The following is a 20,694-nucleotide window of genomic DNA, read 5'->3' as shown; positions in this document are numbered from 1 at the left end:
CGAACTCTTTTGCCATGCACCGCGGTCTGCTCATGCATTGGGATGCTGATTCTTGCCAGTACAAAATTGTAGTGCCATCGGCTTTGCGGTGTACAGCTGTGTGCGCGGCACACGAGCGATTGTCACACCTGGGTGTGCACAAAACCATTGGGTTGCTAAGATTACAATTTTACTGGCCGGGCATGCTTCGCGACGTAACTGATATTTTAACGGGCTGCACACAATGTGCGCAACGTAAACCTCCAGTGAAGCCGGCATGCCCACCGCTGCAGCCCATCACGGTATCCCGTGTGAACGAGCTGGTTGCTCTCGACATTTTGGGGCCTTTCCCTACAACGCCTCGTGGTAACAAGTACCTTCTGGTTGGGGTGGAGTATTTTACACGGTGGCCTATGGCCTGGGCCCTCCCCAACCAGTCGGCAGCAGCCGTGGTGGTCGCCTTTGTTCAAGGCTATGTGCTGGATAAGGGCGCTCCAGAACGGTTGCTGACCGATCAGGGAAGAAATTTTTCAAGTACCCTACTGAGTGAGGTATGCCGCCTGTTGGGCACTAAGAAGGTGCGCACTTCACCGTATCACCCCCAAACAAAACAGATGGCATGGTGGAGCGGTTGCATAGAACCCTCACCTCTATGCTATGCCATCAGGTTGACGAATCCCACGTAGACTGGGACCTGCAGATCCTAGGGGTCCTCGCTGCTTACCGCATGGCGCCATACGCAGCGACAGGGTTCTCCCCATTTTTCCTAATGTATGGCAGGGAGGCCATTCCCCCCGCTGATGTACGGCTTGGGATAGAACAGCTTCCACGGTCATCGAAGCTCACTGACCATTTGCGGTTCAACCTACAAAAGCTGTCTGAGGCTCGTGATGTGGCGATCGAAAATTCCGCCTCCCGCCAGCGGGCTAATTCAAGGTTGCAAGCCCCTCGCACGTCCGTGCATCAGTGGGCTCCAGGTGATATGGCGTGGCTTCATTGCCCCCAGGTGCCGGTGTCCACATCGGCTAAATTCCTTAAACCATGGCGGGGTCCGGTTGAGGTGGTCGAGATAATGCGCCCACAATGTGTTAAAATCCGTTGGGGATGACGTCGCTGGTTCATGCACCCCTCTCGTCTGAAGCCATTTGTTGCTCCGCGTGGCTCTGCGTCACACTCAAAACAAGAGGGCCGAGCGTGTGATATCCCCGACGAGCCGGATTTCGCCCCGTTAGTACCTAACCACAGCGCAGACGTGTCATTCCTCCCGCAGATGATGCGGGACTGAGGGAGCCGGGCGAGCCACGAGTCTCTGCAAAAAGGCCTCTGGGCCCACCCAACATGTTTGCCAGGATGCCCGACCCACCTGACATGTTTGCCAGGATGTCTGACCCGTCTACACCAAGAGTCTCTGCAAAGAGACCTTCTGACCCACCCAACATGTTTGCCAGGATGCCTGACCCGCCCAACATGTTTGCCAGGCTGCCCGACCCGTCTGCTCCAAGGGTCTCCGCAGAGAGGCCTCCTGCCCCTGCTGACATTTTTGCCAGGATGCCTGGTCAGCCTGCAGCCTGGAAAAGGGCACCCATCCCCTACGACGGGCCCGCGAAATACACACGGGCTAGATCGCGTCGCTTTTCTTGATTGCCCATCATTTTTTTTGCGGTAGCTGAATGCTGCATGCGTTGTGCGTCACGAATGTCGTTATTTGTGATTGATTCTGACCATGTACATATGTTGCGTTGTTGATGGGGGGGGGGGGGTATTTATAGTGGGTGTTCCTGTTCTTGTTGGTTTTGGCACACACTTTGGTTCATTGATTGGGATTTTTCTGCTTGTAACAGCCGGGATGGCTGAGGCTTCCGAAGGGGAGGGTGATGTAGTAGAGTTAACTACTCGATGTTCACAAACTGGGAGAGCAAATCGTTAACAAGGTTTTCCCGCTCAAACTAACGGTCAGGGTCTCACAAGCTGTGAGAGCTGACCTTAAAACAAGGTTTTCCCGCGCGACCAAACGGTCAGGGTCAGATAGGGTGAATTGGGATCCAAAAGCAGATTGGGAACGACCAATCACAGGGTTCCACAAGGTGGCCGGGGATTGGACAACCCGGCCACGGACAAGTATAAAGCCAGAGCGCTCAGAGCTCTGAGAGAGTTCGGCTACACGAAGACCCAAGACGGCGGAAGAAGCCTAGGACCCTGGACCAAGCCCTCCAGCCCTTATAAGGGCTAGGGTTCAGTGTAACCAGTGGTCGGGGAGACATCCCCTAGGTCCAGTCAGAGGACACTGAAGAGCGGGATATTAAGTAGCCTGTAGGGTGCGGAGACTTGTACCTTCTGAGTGTAACGGGTGAGGGGACCGTATACCCCTCAGTGCATAGGGACTGTGTTCATAAGACAAATAAAGGTGTGTGCTCCAAAAGACGTTGAAGAGTCCGTCTGTACAACACTACACCTATATTATAAAGGGTACTTAGATGTTAACCTGTGCTTTTTTTGCTTAGCTAATCATGAAATAACACAAGTGGTCGTAGCAAAATCTGGAAATTCCCATGTCAAATGACATGACAGATGCGCAAAGCAGTTTGGGTATTCTAAGATAGCAGTTCACGGTGTGTCATGGTTGTCATGTGCTATGGGACAGGATTTTGTAATTAAGTTTATGGTGATGGAAAATATCAAACCAGCTGAAATTTACAGGTTAGCTGTGTGATGTGTTTTTCTAAAGTTGAAGTGTAAATGGGTGGTGCAAAAGGTTTAAAAGTCATAACAATTGATGATATGAAAACATGCACCATGAAATGGCTATGTACATTTCTTAACGAATATGCGTCTGGAAATAAGGAGTTATAACACCAATTTAACAAATGTGTGTGTTTATCAGGGGAATAATTTTATAAATATGGTCTCATTGCATGCTACCATTAATATGTTTAATGTGTTATAGAAATGGTTAAATAAGTTAAAACACAGCATATGGAATTGCAATTTATATAAAAATGACTGATTCTTTAGCCTGATATCCATTTTATAATTCCTAATGAAGCAACATTTTATATATAGGATAGTATTTCCATAGGCTCTAATTTATGATACTTTCATCATTACTGTGACAGTTAAGAGCACTGTAATCGCAGGTTGATGTGTGTTGTGCGTATTTAATTGGTGTTGACACTGCTGATGGTGATTTTATTGATGTGGTAAATGCAGTTGCTCGTACATCTGTAGCCACAGAGGATTCAAAAGGTGGGACCTCGGTGCCTTCATTGCATAGAGAACGTTACCGGCAAGAATTGAATTATTTGTAAAGGATTATATTTATGTTTATAATAATCGTGAACCTTTAAAAATTATAATTTACCATCAGGCATTGTTAGAAATAAACACAAAATTACAATTACGGTGCTGTGATCTCAATGTCATCTGTTTTTGGTACATTTACCTGTTGTTGACCCTTCTGAAGGATTTGGTGTTGATGTTGATTCTAATGATGGAGCCTCGGTGCCTATATATAGCAAACAGCACAGCAGGGAAATGTATGGGTTTTTGGTGTTTCAGTCGTCATTGTGAAAAATACATCCATCAGCATTAAAATTGTAATGAGTCTCGGGAAATTATTGATTCTGTGTTTTATTATCTTTGAAAGCGGTTTATGCGTGTGGTTTTAAGTGCAAGAGTGTACACAATAGAATTGTATTTATTATTGCAGCGAAATCAATTATGCTTCGTTGTAAAATGTCTTGATGTAGTGCTGTAGTATTTTCATGCTTATATTGGATGCATTTACCTGGTGTTGACGCTGCTGATGGTGATTTTGTTGTCGATGTCGGAAATACAGTTGGTGGTGAATCTGTGTCCTGTGGAGGAGCTGGTGTTGATTCGAAAGGAGGGACTTCGGTACCTTCATTACAAAGAGAATGTTACACGCAAGTAAGAAGTGAATTATTTGTGCAGGATTGCATTGCATTGATGTTTGGTGGTAAATCATGTATTCATCTTCTTGGTTCATTTGGTAAAGTCACGTAGAAGGGAAGTAATAAAATAATAAAAATGAACACAATAAAATAATTCTGACGACGTTTCGGCCACAACGCAAGCAGCCGTCCTCAGGTGAAAAACAGGTCCGTCAGACTCTGTCGCCTCGAAATTTAAATCATGTATTGTTACGGTGCTGTGATCTCAATGTCATATGTATTGTGCTGTGCTCTCAATGTCATATTTGCATTGTGTGCTTTTACCTGGTGTGGATTGTGCTGGAGGATTTGGTGCTGATGATGATTCTAATGATGGGGCATCGGTGCCTTTATTTTGTAAGAAATGTAATAGACAGGTCATCAATTAGCTCTTAAGGATTTTTTTTATTAAGATTTCATAAGAAAAGTATATTAGTGCTGCTAAACCAATATTCATAGTAACATTTTGAATGTTGTCAGATAGTAAACAATCTATTAAGTGCTATATTTGGGAGATTTACTTGGTGGTGATGATATTGCTGATGGTGACTTTGTTGTTGGTATTGGAATTTAAGTTGCTAGTTAATATGTTGATTGTGGAGGAGCTGGTGCTGATGGAGTTGGTGCTGGTGTTGACTCAGATGATACCACATAGCGAATTACTTGAGGAAAATATTTCATGCAAATGTCTATTTGGTATTAATACGGAGTTTTAATAATGCTGACATTTTTATGGTAAATTGTCAAATGTCACATTTTTAGCTTGAATTTGTCAAAGTGAAAGGCTTAAAATATATCCAAGCTGCCATTTAGAATCCACTGCTGGGGATGTATCAATGCACTTCGTGAGGAGCCGGGTCTGGCGGAACATTGACACATTCCCTGCGGGTCCTCCAGTGGTGCGAGCCACCTCCCCTGTGGGGGGGAAGGCCCGGCATCACGGACCCGCTCAAAGACTCGTACGCGATCCTCTTGCACACACGCTCCCGCGTTGTCAGTTGTTGGTCGCGCCCGCTAAGTCGCGGCGGTTATTGGTTCATCCTGGCCGCCATTGTGCTCGCGTGCATTGTTAAACGATGAAGGTGGGAGGTGTGATGGTTATGGGGGATCCCGTGTGTTCCGCGTTTTTTATTATTGTTGGTATGGTGTTGTTTTGTGATTCCCTTGTACACTCGCTCCCACGCTTTCGGTTGCTTGTCGTGCTCGCTAAATCGCAGCGGTCATTGGTTTAACCTTGCTGCCATTGTGCTCGCGTCCATCTTTACACGATGAAGGTGGGAGGTCTGATGCTCATGGTGGATCCCGTGGTTCACGCTGTTCTTTTATATTGATGTTAAGATGGTGTGGTTATGGTTTCGTTGGTTTCAACCCTTCTCCCTGTTGGTTTGTACATTTGTATATAGTGTAAGTTTTGTACAGGTGGGTTGGGGTATTTATTTCTGTTCTTGTTATTGTTGAGGCACACTGTGTTTTTTTTGCTCGTTGCATTTCATTTATTGTTCATTGTGAGGGGGGAGTTGACAGCCGTGATGGCTGGATGCTATAAAAGCGGGGGGGGGGATGATGTAGTGACATTGGGGATGTCACTGTATGGTGCCGGCCTGGAAGGGTCATGTCGTTCGATGTTCCTACATCATGGACAGCACCGTGTGGGTGGCTGTGTGTAATACCAGCTCTAGCGGTGCTTGGCGAGCACTGGGATAGTACGGGCACCACACACAGTATGTGATGGGGGCTCCCCCAGGTGGGAGGGGGAGGGGGTGAGTGTCAGCCCAGGGGCAGGGTTGCCCCGAGCCATGGCACTCTATTTTTTCCCCGTAGATGCGTGATCCGAAATGTCCACACAGGGGGCACCGGGTGGAGGGACTGGTGGGTGATCACGTGTCTGGAGAGAGATCTTGAGAAGGTTCGAGAGGGAACGAGAATGTTCAGGAAGGCGGGCGGGGCTGAGGGCGGAGCGGCCCCAACCAGAGAAGGATATAAGGCAGGTCCCTGAGAGGGACCGGGGTCACTGCATTCTACAAGCTGGAAGATAAACATCTACAAGCGGGAAGCCCTACGTCTCAAGTTAAAGCTCTCTGTCCTAGAAGGCAACCGGAGACCGGTGTGAGGGATCGACCCTCCGTAGCAGTAACTCGCTGTAGTCTGGTAAAGGGGCAGTTACCCCTTTGTGTTACGGTGTTACGGTGTTACAAATAAAAGTGTTGCCTCTAAAAGTAACAACGTCTGCGACTCAGTTGGACCCACTACACAATTAATAATTATTCGGACACATATACAGTTAACGCTCATTATGACTGGGCAGGTTAACCATGATTGTGAAACAATATTTAAGTTTAAAGTGTGGCCTGTTTGAATTCCGAGATACCCCTGCTTCATGATTAATTATTGCATAAGTTATAGCAATAATTCAACATGTCAGCAAAAATACTTCTTAATTTATGAAACAATAAAGATAGACAACATAATAGTAGGTTTTTACCCTTTTAACTGGTACAAAACTGACACCTTTGGTACAAAACTGACACCAGTTTTGTACCAGTTAAAAGGGTAAAAACCTACTATTATATTTTGCCACTGGTAAAAGAGATCTCATAGTATAGACAACATATTCTACATACATTCTGTTCAGCAACCTTCCAATGGCTTGCTATGTTACGGTGCTACAGAAGTCATTGTTATTTATTCATCCCTATTCTATCTAAGTAAGAAATATGTTTTTGTAGAATTTATATGTTTTGAATTATCCATATTTAGTTTTATCCAGGCAACCCCTCCACACCATTACACTGGATAAATTAGTGTACAGTTTTGGAGTGTCATCATCTGGACCTGGAGTACAATGTTTCAGAGCATTATATGTCGACTGAAAAGTCAGGCAGGGAGCACTCACCCTGTGTGTGACAGTCCAGGATGCCATCCTCAACACTGCAGATCTCATCGTCCTTACAGACCCAGGGGTCACAGCTCACATCGCCGCCAGGATTGACACAGATGCAGCGCTTGCTGCAGTCGTGCGACTCAAACCAGCTCTCCCCGAGCTGAGATACAAATGCAATGTCTTTAGAAACATCTCAGTTAACCTTTTAGCTATTATTATGATGACGAGTAAATAAATAAATAAACTCATGAATACTTTTGACTGTGATTCAAACTTGTGTTGGCCTGTATCAAACACAAAGCCTAGGATAGGTATTTACGTACACATCTTTGCTTAGCTCACCGGATGGTAGTGGCCATTGTTATCCAGGCAACCGCACTGCCATGTGGGGACACACTTGTCTCCAGAGAGGACAAAGCCGTCGTCACAGACACAGCCCTCCGCACAGTGCTGGTTGCAGCCACCCGGGAGACTTGCGTTGCTGCAGGTGGCCGGGCACGGTGGGGCACAGCTCTCATAGTGGCTGCCAGGTTCACACGGGAATGCTGTGGGTGCCACACACAACAATAATCTTTAATAATCTTTGATTTCAAATGGTGCTTAAATACTTCAGAAACTCAAAACACCTTGAGCCACATATTATCTCAAACATTCAAAGGCGGTTTTACACGTAGGCTTTCGTGACCAATATCATCCATAATACAGTTTTTTTGGGTTAGATCGTGTAAATATTCAAAGGCAGCTGGATATTGGCAGCTGACTCTGGGCAGCACAAGGTGACTGAGCACCAGCTTGTCATCAGAATGAGTCTGCCAGTAAGAGCAATGTTGTTATTTGTAATCCAGATCGAGTAATTGGCAGATTATTTTACACATTTAGCAAATTTCAACAACACCATCACACCAAAGCCCACTTTGATTAAAATCTCAGGAAATCTGTAGCGTCCAATGTAAAGCAGATGGTGAGTATTCATGGATAATACACCCGCACTATTAACAATGCGTCTGTCATGCAATGGAGAACCCTAGTTAGGTTTGAATTTCACTTATATTAAAATTGCGTGGTGTATCTCGACCTCTATTGATTCGCAGATTTACGATCACACGTCCATCAAATCACAATCAAATGTCATGGCTGGGCAATCAGTGTGGCGGTGACATCATAGCAGGCGGTGCGCTCACGGCAGAAGGTGTTGTTCCTCCACGTGACTATGACCCCAGCTTGGGCGCACTGGTCGGCGTAGGCCTGCAGGGCCTGGCACAACGAGCCGTGGTCCCCGTCCGTGGCACACAGGTCGAACACGCAGTTGTCGAAGAAGACTTGTGGAGGCAGCACCGCGTGGCACTCTTTGAAAGCTCCTGATCAAAGCGAGAAATACGATGTCAGTGTTAGCGGCATCGGCACATCACTCCTCTTGATGCAGCAGCGGTGAAATGGTTTGTGCACTGTGCTCCCATTAATAGCAAAACAACTTTGAACGCTAATTATCTGTAGAAACAATTTCATCATGGCTCGTGCAAGAGTTTTGAAAAAATACGTGTAATAAGAATGTCGTAGCATCTATATTTTTTTAAGTGATAATAATAATAAAACATTATTCCAACTAGAATTGAATGCCCATCACACAGGTAAACTTGTTGTGGGTATAGCTCCATGGAGTAGAAATGCCACAATGTCTGCAATATAATGAAGTCCATTATCATGCACAGTTACGAGTTAACAGCTGAACTTAATGGAGAGCAATACCCACCCTCAGGGTCAGTGATTATTCCACAGAACGTATCCGATTCATAAAAGTTCTTGTCATTCTCATCACATGGAGGTATTTCCCCGGTATCATCTTGGCAACTGTCAACAAACACACGCGCAGGTTACCATCACCGAGTTTGAAAGAGAAAACATCACTGGAAACATAATCACAGTCGTCATTAATCATCATCATCGTGAAGATAACTCAATGTAGCCCAAACAGCTGACACAAATACAACATCAGTGGCACAACAGTCAGATCTAATGTCAGCATGGGGCTCATGTTTGGCACTTCTTATTTATCTCGAGCTCGAATCGCTGTCAATACCAATGCCTTCCACGTGTATTATCTAGAGGCTTTTGCAATGGCACTGTTGTAATTAGCAGAAGTGCATGGAAATAATTGAGAAGAACGGATCCTCACTCATCATCAGAACTGTTGAACACTCTCCAGCTGTTTCCCAACTCGCTTGATGAGGCCGCTGCTGACCCATCCGGCTTCAGATTGTCATCTGAGCCATCTTCATTAAAGTTCCCTGTAAAACAACACAACTCGTTCCGTTAGTAGTTGCAATTCAGATGGTTTACGTGAAAAACGGCACTTTTTCGATGAAAGGCCTATTTAACTTTTCCATTTTGGTAAGAATTCGTGGCTGATAATGCTCAATTGTCCTCACTGCAGCTCCTCTTTGGCTGAATTCTTTGCATATTTTGTCAACTGAAATCTCATTGAGATTTTATGAATTCTACAGCCTCAAGTCAGTTGCTTATTGTGTCACTTCTCTCAGCAGATCAACTCACCGCAGATGCCGCACAGTTCCCCCGTGTATTCTCCAGGCACGACTATCTCCACATGGTGGTTCCCATCAAACCGAACAACCAGATTGAAATCGGTCTCGAGCACAACGTAGGATCCACTCAGATGGATGTACACCCCCGAAATAAAGAACGGAGGAGTCACACGCAGCCCATCCACCTGCACAACAGAGGTGACACAATTGACACAGTCGAGATGATATTCTACGGCAATTACATTTAAATGCGTGATGTGAGGACATAGGACACGGCGTCACCGCATCATCTGCAAGCGTCTCGTTCATTGTGTGTGTGACGTCACAGCCTTGGGTTTTACAGCGCAGCAACAAACTGGCACCTGCTGAGCGGGACCAGCTAGCTTGGAGGGTCTCGGTCCTGCAATGTAAAAACAAGAGGCACTGTGCAAGCGCAGGCCTCACCAGCACCCGGCGCCCTTGGCCCAAGGTGATTCTGTGGCCGTAGACCTCCACGTGGACCTCCTTGACGTAAGACACGGCCGTGCTGCCGCCCCGGTGCTCGTTGGTCGTCTCCACGTTGAAGTGGGGCAGGGTGGAGCTCTGGTTGCACGGGATGGACGCGGTGTAGGTGCACGTGCCCATGAAGTCGTGGGCGACCCCGTCAAATGTCCAGTAATGAGGGTCTCCGCAAATGCTGCAGTGTCCTGGTTCTGAAAGTTACGAACATCATTGCATAATACAAGTGATGGTGGTAAATGTTACCAGCACGTACATATATGCTGGTAATTGGCAGCAGGCTTTGCTGGCTTTCCATCAGCTTTAACATCGCACTTTTCCCAGAAGTATATGAACATGTAATTTATTAAAATATGACACCTATTTAGATTCAGCACCTTTAAAACCTCTAGATAGGACTTCCATGAGAAAAATATTGTTAAACATTTGAGCACACTCCAAATTTTGGGATCTGAAAGAATATGTATACATTTTATATTTAAACTGATGTCAATTATACTCTTGTAGAGGTGTTACGGAGGGCAAACAAACACACTGGGCGTGGTTATGGCCGTACGCCGAGAGGTGCTTACATCCACGTCCTCACCGTTTAGCCTGGGGGGGCTAACACGGCGCTGGGATCCCCCACGGCCCCACCCCTCAGGGGGGGAGTTGCTATATAAGGCGGTGAGCCGGAGGGCTCGGGGTTCAGTGTTCAGCCTTAACCAGAGAAGCAAGAAGACCTGCTACATAGGCCCTGGGACTCTCCTGGATCGCTGTCCTTCTCAGGACCGACCAGGGCAAGCCAGTGGCGTGGCCCCAAGAGCCCAGAGCCGATGCGCTTGTAAGAGCCGGTCTGGGGACTCAGGGTGCCGTAATCCCAGCTTAACCAGAGCTGGGTTAGCTAGCCTCCCCTAGCCCTGTAGTGGAAGACCTAGGAGTAAGGCGAGCTGTGACATAGAGTGTTGATCTCCCTGTTAGACGGGTGAAGGGGCCGATACCCCTTCGAGTGTTGTACATCTCGGCCTGTTATGTACTTTGTGCTTAATAAATAAGTGTGCCTCCAACTTCGTCGTCCAAGTCTCCTGGAACCTACTACACTCTGTACCATAGAACACTTAAAACTTTTTTCAAAGATTTTATGCCTAAGTTTAAAAAATATGAAAGTTTTCCATTTTTGCGTCTAATTATGTGGGACCAAAAGTTTTCCGATTTAAATTGGACTTTTTTATCACTGGATATATCAAACAGATATTTTTACAATTAAATACTGCTATTACTCATAATACTTAGTTCATGACATCTGTTATGATACTACTGTAGTATGATGGCCGGGATGGTATGACCGTGCACATCACGTCTCAGTCATGTCTCTCGGGTGACATGGCACTGTGCAACATCAATAAAGCCACAATAGTATGTATGTGCGTATGTTGAACTTCTTTCACACTGTACGTCGCTATTTGTGTTGATCGGAGTTGCGGAAATGTAAGGTTGCATGGATAAATATGAAATATAACATAACATGCCCTTCAGCAATGCACTGCTGGATGAAGGCCTCCCTCAGGTCATGTTAGTAATGTGGGATTAACTATACTTCACCACGCTAGTCAGTGCCGATTGGTGAAGGGTGTGGAGGGGGGTTGTAGGGGCAGGACCAGTTCAAGCATTACTCGCCACTGATATTAGCCATGGCCAGGAATCAAACCGAGGTGACCCCTGTTCATAGTGAAATGCGCTGATCAGTCCCACCACAATACTGTAATATACAGCAGTGATGAAACATTGTAGAAATATAAATATAGCGACTTGACACTGGAAACCAGTACAGCACAAAGCCTCAACCCGATGAGGCGTTTAGTTTATCCCTGACGAAACGCGCACTCCACTGCAAATTCTCACTTGGAAGTGGTGGTGTAGGTGGTGGCGTTGGTGCCGGCGTTGTTGGAGCTTCGGTTCATGAAATAAAGACAATGGGACGTTACTTATCAACCGACGCACCCAACATTCATTCATGAGAGCACTCTTTTATCTGCTGTGTTTTGTACAGTGTTTCATGAATATTAATGCTGCAATGATGAAACAATAATAGTCCAATCTTGATTTGAAGTTTTCGTGACTGCAGGAATCCATACTCTTTTGTTCTTTCGGTAAAGTCACGTAGGTAGAAAAAAAAAAAATAATAAATCACGACGTTTCTATCACAACGTGAGCAATCGTCATCAGGTAGAAAGATACAGCAGTATAACGGCTGAACAAGAAAGGGCTGTTGCAACCAGAGGTTGTATACAGGCTTGAGGTGGGTGTCACCCAAGGGCAAGTAGGCGGGGTCCGAGATGGAAAGGAGTCCCGTCGCCGCACGCACGCACAACAGCTGCGTTAAAGGGAGAGATTGGCATGTTAATGTAAACGAGCACAATGGGGAATGAGCCCCGTAGTCGCACACGAGCACCGTCGCTGCACGTACAACAGCGGCGTTAATAGGAGAGACATACAGCCTATTGAACAGCGAGAACTGCAGTTTCTTCGAGGAAAAAGGGGGGCCGCGGTGGCTATCTTAGTGAAGATAGCATGTCGGTGTCAGAGGACCGGGCATAGCGCCACCTCGTGGGCAACACAAGCTGAGGCGTTGGCTGCTGCACATTGAGAGGCCAGCGTATCAACGCCAGAGAACCACCGTAACGGTGGCCGTGCCAGTGAGACAAACAGGCTATTGAACAGCGAAAGCCGTTACATCGAGGCAAAAGAGAACAGCAGTGGCTATGTTAGTGAGACCTTCGTCTGTTAATGTAAAGACATTTAACAAGGTCATGTAATTCAGAGAGTCGGAAATAACTGCTAAACAACGGCAGGAAGGATGGAAACATCACAGCAAGCTATGACTTACCTGGTTAATAACATCCTTCCAATGATTGCTCAGTTTGTACCCATCTTCTCGGTTGAAATTGTCTGTGTTTATATATCTGGATGGCTTCATGGACAAATCTTTGATGGTAGCCCGAAGGTTTGCAAAGTACCTTGGTCTCTGAAAAAACAATATCGTGTGAACCGACCGCATTAAAACAGTGATCTGCTACGGCAAAGGTATTGGTTCTGCCGTGTTTCAAATCTGCCTTGTGTTCACGGACACAGTCTGAGACGTCGTTTCGTCTCCCTGATGTATATGCTACCGCAGACACAACTTAGTCTGTAGACACCAAGGTATTGCATTTCAGGAATCACATCCTTCACAGAAGGGATCAAATCACGGATTTTGTGTACTGTGTTGAATCGAACCTGGATCTTGTGTTTGTTCAAGAGAGAATAATACTGCTCCGATTTGAAGTTGATAATTTAGACAAGACTCTCTTACAATCACACTTAGCATTAACAAATAAAATGTCCACATCGGATTGGGACCTTGTAGATAACATGACTACTTCTTCATCCTCTACAATGTCAACTAAATGTAAAGTTAACCTGATTGCTAAATTCAACATCCTGTCAAAAATAATCCAGATCCACACAAGTTAGATATCAACAAGATTGTTATCAATCAGAGTAATAGCCCAATTTCCGACAGACGTGGCAAGATCTGAAATCGCTGCTATCCTCAAAGACGCTAATAAAAAAAAACATCAGTAACATCAGCAAGGACGAGCGGTTTGAACTCGCTCAATTAAAAATTAGAAGTGATATTGTCATCCTCTGAGCCGACAAGGGCAATGCTACTGTCCTCATGGATAAAACCACATATAATAACAAAATTCAGGACCTTCTTAATGATGGCAGTTATACCAAAATCAACAGAGATCCTACCAACCGCCTGGCTACAAAAAACAACAATATCATCACCAATTCCACTTCCCAAATCGAACCGACCAAACAGCTCTCTCTAAAACCTTCGCATGCGAGTGTACCCAAATTTTATGGCTTTGCAAAAATCTGTAAAGAAGGTACTCTACTCCGTCCTATTGTATCCACCATTAACTCACCCACCGACAAACTGGCCCGATTTCTGTCTGAGACCCTGCTTCCATTCATGGGCAAGACCACCTCAGTTGTACTTAACTCAACTCACTTGGTTGCTCTTATCAAGGACATCTTACTGCCTCGAGATGAGTTGCCTGTCAGTTTCGATGTAGTCTCTCTGTTCAACAAGGTACCTGAGCCTGACACCATTGTAATCATTGAAGACTTGATCCAACAAGGACTGAATCCAAATGTACCAAGTTTGGTAAGGCACTGCCATCCACCCTACGTCCTTCCTTGTGAAAAAGATACGTAGATGACACGTTTGTCATCTGGCCACATGGCCAGACAGCACTGGACCGATTTTTGAACCACATCAATTCCATACACCTATCCATCAAATTCACCTTGGAAGTAGAAAACGATGGCAAGCTACCATTCCTGGATATTTTGATCGAGAAGACACCCTGATGGCTCGTTGGGACATTTTGTCTACAGGAAAGCCACCCACACGGATTCCTATCTAAAGCCTGATTTTCACCACCATCCAGCCCAGAAAAACTCCCTCATCAAAACACTACACCATAGGGCACGTTGCATCTCCGACCAGCAACAACTATCCTGCGAAGGATGTGATTCCTGACATGCAATACCCTGGTGTCTACAGACTCAGTTGTGTCTGTAGTAGCAGTTACATCGGGAAAAGGAAACTACATGTCTCGGACCGTGTTCGCGAACACAAGGCAGATTTGAAACACGGCAAAACAAATACCTCTGCCGTGGCTGATCACTGTTTTAGCGCAGTCGGTTCACACGATATTGTTTTTTTCCGAGACCAAGGTACTCTGCAAACCTTCGGGCTACCATCAAAGATTTGTCCATGAAGCAATCCAGATATATAAACACAGACACAATTTCAACCGAGAAGATGGGTACAAACTGAGCAATCATTGGAAGGATGTTATTAACCAGGTAAGTCATAACTTGATGTGATGTTTCCAATCTTCCTGCCGTTGTTTAGCAGTTATTTCCGACTCTCTGAATTCTCACTGGCACGGCCACCGTTACGGTAGTTCTCTGGCGTTGATACGCTGGCCTCTCAATGTGCAGCAGCCAACGCCTCAGCTTGTGTTGCCCACGAGGTGGCGCTTTGCCCGGTCTTCTGACACCGACATGCTATCTTCACTCTACTATTAACGCCGCTGTTGTACGTGCGGCGACGGTGCTCGTGTGCGACGGTGAAGCTCATTTTCCCATTGTGCTCGTTTGCATTAGCATGCCAATCCTCCTTTGGCGCGGCTGTTGTGCGTATGCACGGCGACAGGACTCCTTAACCATCTCTGACCCCGCCTACTTGCCCTTGGGTGACACCCACCTCAAACCTGTATATAATCTCTGGTTGCAACAGCCATTTCTTGTTCAGCAGTTCTGCTGCTGCGTCTTTCTGCGTGATGACGAGTGCTTGTGTTGCGATCGAAACGTAGTGATTTATTATTATTTTTTTCTACCTACGTGACTTTACCGAAAGAACCAAAGAGTAATAAGAGGTCCACTTTCAATGCGCTCAAATTTCACGACCGTGTATTCAACGTTCGAGTGCGACTCGGGAAGCTCGGAGCCTCGCTCGGAGTTCCCCAGAAAGCTCAAGAAGCTCGCCAAAAATGTGTCTTCAGGTGCTTCTAGAAGGTTGAAGGAGACTAGATGCTGCTTCGTATGTGAAGGGGGTAGAGTTACAGATGGAGGGAACTGCTGCAGAGTGAGAAGTGATGCTCAGTTTGACAGGAGGCCATGCAAAGAGCACGGTGATAGAGGGCCGCCACCTTTTGCTTGAACCGTGCAGATACGGGGGGCGAGCGCGGTGATTTTTAGCAAAGTAGAGAAATCTGTGCCACCACTCTCCATGCCGAGGGCAGGGCACGGCAGATCGTTTCGTAGTATTTGTAATTTGTTGATGCTCTTGGCGGATGCCCAAGTGAGTAGAGGGCAATGCAGCAATTGTGATGGGAACCTATGATACAGCAGGCGAGGGTGTTTTCTGCGCCAATTGAGGGCATGGGGCGGATGTGCCGAAGAGCTGTGAGATGGCAATTGCATGCTTTGGTTATGTCGTGCACAGTATGTAGTTGTAGTAAACTGCCGAGGCCACTTTAAAGCAAGGCCATTTGGAGAGCACATCATAAGAACCTTTTGCCAATCGTGAGCCTGCAGTGCCATGGTAGAACTAATGCCACTGTGTGAGCAAACACATCTCCAATACAGGACATAAGCATGCTCATACACGGAGATATTGGCAGTTTATAATCGTATGAGTAGCCTCTGAAAAAAATTCAATTTAACTTCACACACAACCACTCAGGATATGGCTGTAATCGGAATAATGAAGGGTTTTCTGAGTAAAGTGACATCTTTTGCATCGTGATTAATCTATGTCTGTTGAACTTTCCACCGTATGTAGCCAACCGTGCTAATCGGAGGTGCGTGGGAAATGCAGGTGAAACATTATCTCTCGCGTTTGTAGAGGTGGTCCGTGTGTGCATCGATGACCGAAAGAGTGCAGAAACAAATACAAGGCACACATTTAGATAGGAAATCCTTTTTCTACATTACCAACAGTGACGTATCAAAAGATGAGGCATCACAAATACAGCTACAAATATGTATCTAGAGACATGCAACCAATGTGTGTCCTGTGCTGTAATCCTGGAATTTAAACTAGAATGCACATGCCAATTAGGCCGGTTTTATATGAATACTTCCACTACGACAACCTCATATTTACCTGTAGGCTCACAGACTGAGACGCAGACGCTGTCCACAGCAATATCGCTCTCAGGTGTCTCCCCACGCACTCCTTCGATGGCAAACTGCACAAAAATACAAAGCAATGTCACGTCTGACGTGAGCATTTTAATGATCGTGTTGTTTGTTGGAGTGGACCATCAAGAGACCAGTGCCGAGCGATTCCCACTGTGACTGGTCCCTATCGCGATGAGGCTCTTTGATGGAATACGATGCCCAATGGGATCACCAATTGAATTGCGAATTAATGGTATTATCTAGGCATCTAACAATTGCCTAAAGTAACTATACGAATATTTACAATTTATCGTCGCGCTTTGATTACAATAATGAATGACTCTCTATATATATACATTAGCATATAGGTTATATAAATAAACAGTTGATTCTCACATGCATGGTTTAATGTGTGCATCGTTGCGTTAATAATATTTTCTGTGGGGAATATCCAGAGCATGGAATCTGGTGGCGATTCTCTGAACAACTGCTCGGCTGTCAAAGAATCCCCATTCAACTCCACGGCGATGTCCTGTCTCCATTGGAATAGCACAAGAATCACCCCTTCATTTAAAGTAGACGCAGGAATCAGCAATTTAATTAATGGGGGTTCTCTAACTGTGCAGCCCAGGAAGTGTCCATAAAATTAAAATTAATGATTGGAACTCGCAGGAATACAACTCCATATTTAATGCATGAGCGAAGGTAATATAATTTTTAAATATATGAAGTGGGTTAATACCCATGGACTAAAACAATCTAAGTTGCATCATGATTTGTTTAATCAACTGATACGGTTGAAAATATTGGCACTTAGTTGCGATGTATGACACGAGATCTCTTGAAATGCAGACAACTCTTTAATAATGCAACGTTAGTTTCAAAAGTGTTCAGTTTCATGAAATGTAAACATAAAGAAATAATAAAACGTGCGTGCATCATTTGTATGTATGCATGTTGAACTACATAGACAACCGTGCTAATTGGAGGTGCAGGTGAAGGACAACAAACTAAACACAAAAAACAAAAAACATTTACACGGTTTCTGAATGTTTAAACACTTTAAATTAATTGCACAATTTTTAAATGAATCAGGGGTTTGCACAACGTTTGATTTCATTCAGCTGTATTCAACCCAAAGTGTTCAACACCAGCCCAAGCTTGATTTGAATAAAGGGTGGTGCAGTGTTCAAATAAATAGCCGTGCACACAGTGGGGAATCGCAAACAATTAAAAGTGCATTCTAATTGAGTCGTAATCTTTATACCTTGTCAATTGGTATTACAAATCTGCACCTCACCAAATACAACTGCATATCTTTCAAATCTAACCCATATACACATATATATTCGGCAGTGATTCAAATACAGTAGACACATATACAGAACTACACTGCATATAAGGGATTCTCTTACTTGAACATTTCCGGACTCAGGGAACATGACTTGAGCTAAAATCCACTGTTCGCCCTGGTTTCCCTGAACAGTCCACACGGGTTGTCCATTGATAGCTGCGGTCAGTGTAAGTGACACAGAAGGTTTGTTACACGGCTGGGAGCGGAGCATAGGGGTGTGCAACTGACACACAAATACACAAAGTTACATGGAGATAAAATCAGTCACCATTAAAACCATCATCTCCATTAAAACCACCATCTCCACTAAAACATCATCCCAATTAAAACCATCATCTCTATTAAAACCATCATCCCCATTAAAGCCATCATTCCCATTCAAACAATCCCCATTAAAAATATAGTCCCCATTAAAACCATCCACATTAAAACCATCATCTGCATTAAAACCATCATCCCAATTAAAACCATCATCCTCATTGAAGCCATCATCCCCATAAAAACCATAATGCCCATTAAACCATCATCCCCATTAAAGCCATCATCTGCACTAAAACCATCATCCCCATTAAACCATCATCTCTATTAAAACCATCATCCATATTAAAACCATCCCCTTTAAAACCATCATCTGCATTAAAACCATCATCCCCATTCAAACCATCATCCCCATTAAGCCATCATCCCCATTAAAGCCATCATCTGCATTAAAACCATCATCCCCATTAAACCATCATCTCTATTAAAACTATCATGCCCATTAAAACCATCCCCATTAAAGCCATCATCTGCATTAAAGCCATCATCCCCATTCAAACCATCATCTCTATTAAAACTATCATGCCCATTAAAACCATCCCCATTAAAACCATCATCCCCATTCAAACCATCATCCCCATTAAAGCCATAATTATCATTAAAATCATCATCCCCATTAAAACTATAGTCCCCATTAAACCATTTTCATTAATATAATGGGACCTTCCTTTGCCAGTACTAAAATATGAGAATAGGTTTTCCCCTTTTATCTGGCAACAAAACAAGTATTAAATTGTTAAAACACCAAACTGAAACCTTTTAACAAGGAATCATGTTTGCATTAACCACAATAATTGTGGTCAAAATGCAAACAAAAAAAAAGAAAAAAAACATACTCTGATAAAATATGCATTGTCTTTGAAAACTAATTCTAGATTTGAAGCTTTCGTGACTGCAAGGATTCATACTCTTAGGTGTTTTCGGTAAAGTCACGTAGGTAAAAAATTAAATTAAAAGTTAATAAAAGAAAAAAGGTACTTTTCTACTTTACCGAGTGTTGACATCCCCAGCGTTTAACAGTACTGCTTTTTTGTATTTGGATTCTCAACCAACATCGGTTTAGGTCGAGGTACACCAATTGTTTTCTTGTACATGACGACTTTGACCAATTTCTCTTGTAGCCCCGCCCACCACCCCCACGTTCCATTCCATGGAACGTGGGGGTGGTTACCACATTCCCTCATTAAAATGCAAATCAATTTATAACATTTTTGACATGCGTTTTTCTGGATTTTTTGTTGTTATTCTGTCTCTCACTGTTCAAATAAACCTACCATTAAAATTATAGACTGATCATTTCTTAGTCAGTGGGCAAACGTACAAAATCAGCAGGGGATCAAATAATGTTTTCCCTCACTGTACACTGAAGTGTTCAAGACAGTGATGTGATATCGTCTGTGCATACACATGTACTTGCAGTAGTGCGTACAGCGACATTTAATATTTGCGATACGAATGATAATTGTATCTAAAGACTTATACATTATGTAAGTTACTACCGTTTCATCTGGACACAACGCCTACTAAATCTTGGCTTTAAAGCAACCCTTAGTTGGCAATATGACCTTTCATCCAAATTGAAATGAAAACAAAGTGGATATCTTCAATTACATCATGACAGGTTAACTACTGGCAAAGCCTGACAACTGTATTGGAGATAAAAGCCTCTGTACCTTTATTTATGTAAACGTTGATGGCCATGTTCTCTGCTGACCCATACAGGAAGTAGTGGAAGCTCAGGACGAGGCACCCAGAGGAGGGGATAGCCAGACTCTCCAGCAGCAGCGCCGCTCCAGGGCCGTTGAACTCGGCGTCCAGCAGCAGGTAATTCCCAACTACACACAGCAGAGTTAACACAGTGGTCCACACACACACACACACTGTGTTGTATTCACTAACACAGTGATCCACACACACACTGCTGTATTCACTAACACAGTGATCCACACACACACTGCTGTATTCACTCACACAGTGATCCACACACACTCTGCTGTATTTACTCACACAGTGATCCACACACACTGTTGTATTCACTAACACAGTGATACACACACACAGTCTGTTGTATTCACTAACACAGTGATCCACACACACACTGTTGTATTCACTAACACAGTGGTCCACACACACACTGCTGTATTCACTAACACAGTGATCCACACACACAGTCTGTTGTATTCACTCACACAGTGATCCACACACACTACTGTATTCACTAACACAGTGATACACACACACAGTCTGTTGTATTCACTAACACAGTGATACACACACACACTGCTGTATTCACTAACACAGTGATCCACACACACTCTGCTGTATTCACTCACACAGTGATCCACACACACTCTGTTGTATTCACTAACAGTGATACACACACACACTGTTGTATTCACTAACACAGTGATACACACACACAGTCTGTTGTATTCACTAACACAGTGA

At 44.5% G+C, this 20,694-nt stretch overlaps 1 protein-coding gene across 6 annotated transcripts in view; it reads right to left on the bottom strand.

The window, feature by feature from the left end:
* The window catches only part of LOC133357581 (zonadhesin-like), a 159,356-nt gene that overhangs the window by 69,967 nt on the left and 68,695 nt on the right, over positions 1-20,694 (bottom strand). For all 6 annotated transcript variants that reach the window (XM_061575575.1, XM_061575569.1, XM_061575572.1 and 3 more), the window contains 13 exons: positions 19,920-20,081; positions 17,990-18,084; positions 16,558-16,642; positions 11,730-11,777; positions 9,795-10,042; positions 9,361-9,535; positions 8,984-9,095; positions 8,561-8,658; positions 7,992-8,168; positions 7,153-7,355; positions 6,823-6,970; positions 3,764-3,877; positions 3,419-3,481 (listed from right to left, as the gene is read on the bottom strand). In XM_061575575.1, the coding sequence (XP_061431559.1) occupies positions 3,419-3,481; positions 3,764-3,877; positions 6,823-6,970; positions 7,153-7,355; positions 7,992-8,168; positions 8,561-8,658; positions 8,984-9,095; positions 9,361-9,535; positions 9,795-10,042; positions 11,730-11,777; positions 16,558-16,642; positions 17,990-18,084; positions 19,920-20,081 (1,728 nt within the window). The remainder of the gene's footprint in view (positions 1-3,418; positions 3,482-3,763; positions 3,878-6,822; positions 6,971-7,152; positions 7,356-7,991; positions 8,169-8,560; positions 8,659-8,983; positions 9,096-9,360; positions 9,536-9,794; positions 10,043-11,729; positions 11,778-16,557; positions 16,643-17,989; positions 18,085-19,919; positions 20,082-20,694) is intronic.

Source organism: Lethenteron reissneri, chromosome 58 (assembly GCF_015708825.2).
Source record: "Lethenteron reissneri isolate LAM-NWPU_2019-01 chromosome 58, ASM1570882v1, whole genome shotgun sequence".
Lineage (NCBI taxonomy): Eukaryota > Metazoa > Chordata > Hyperoartia > Petromyzontiformes > Petromyzontidae > Lethenteron > Lethenteron reissneri.
This window is presented reverse-complemented; position numbering and strand designations above follow the sequence as displayed.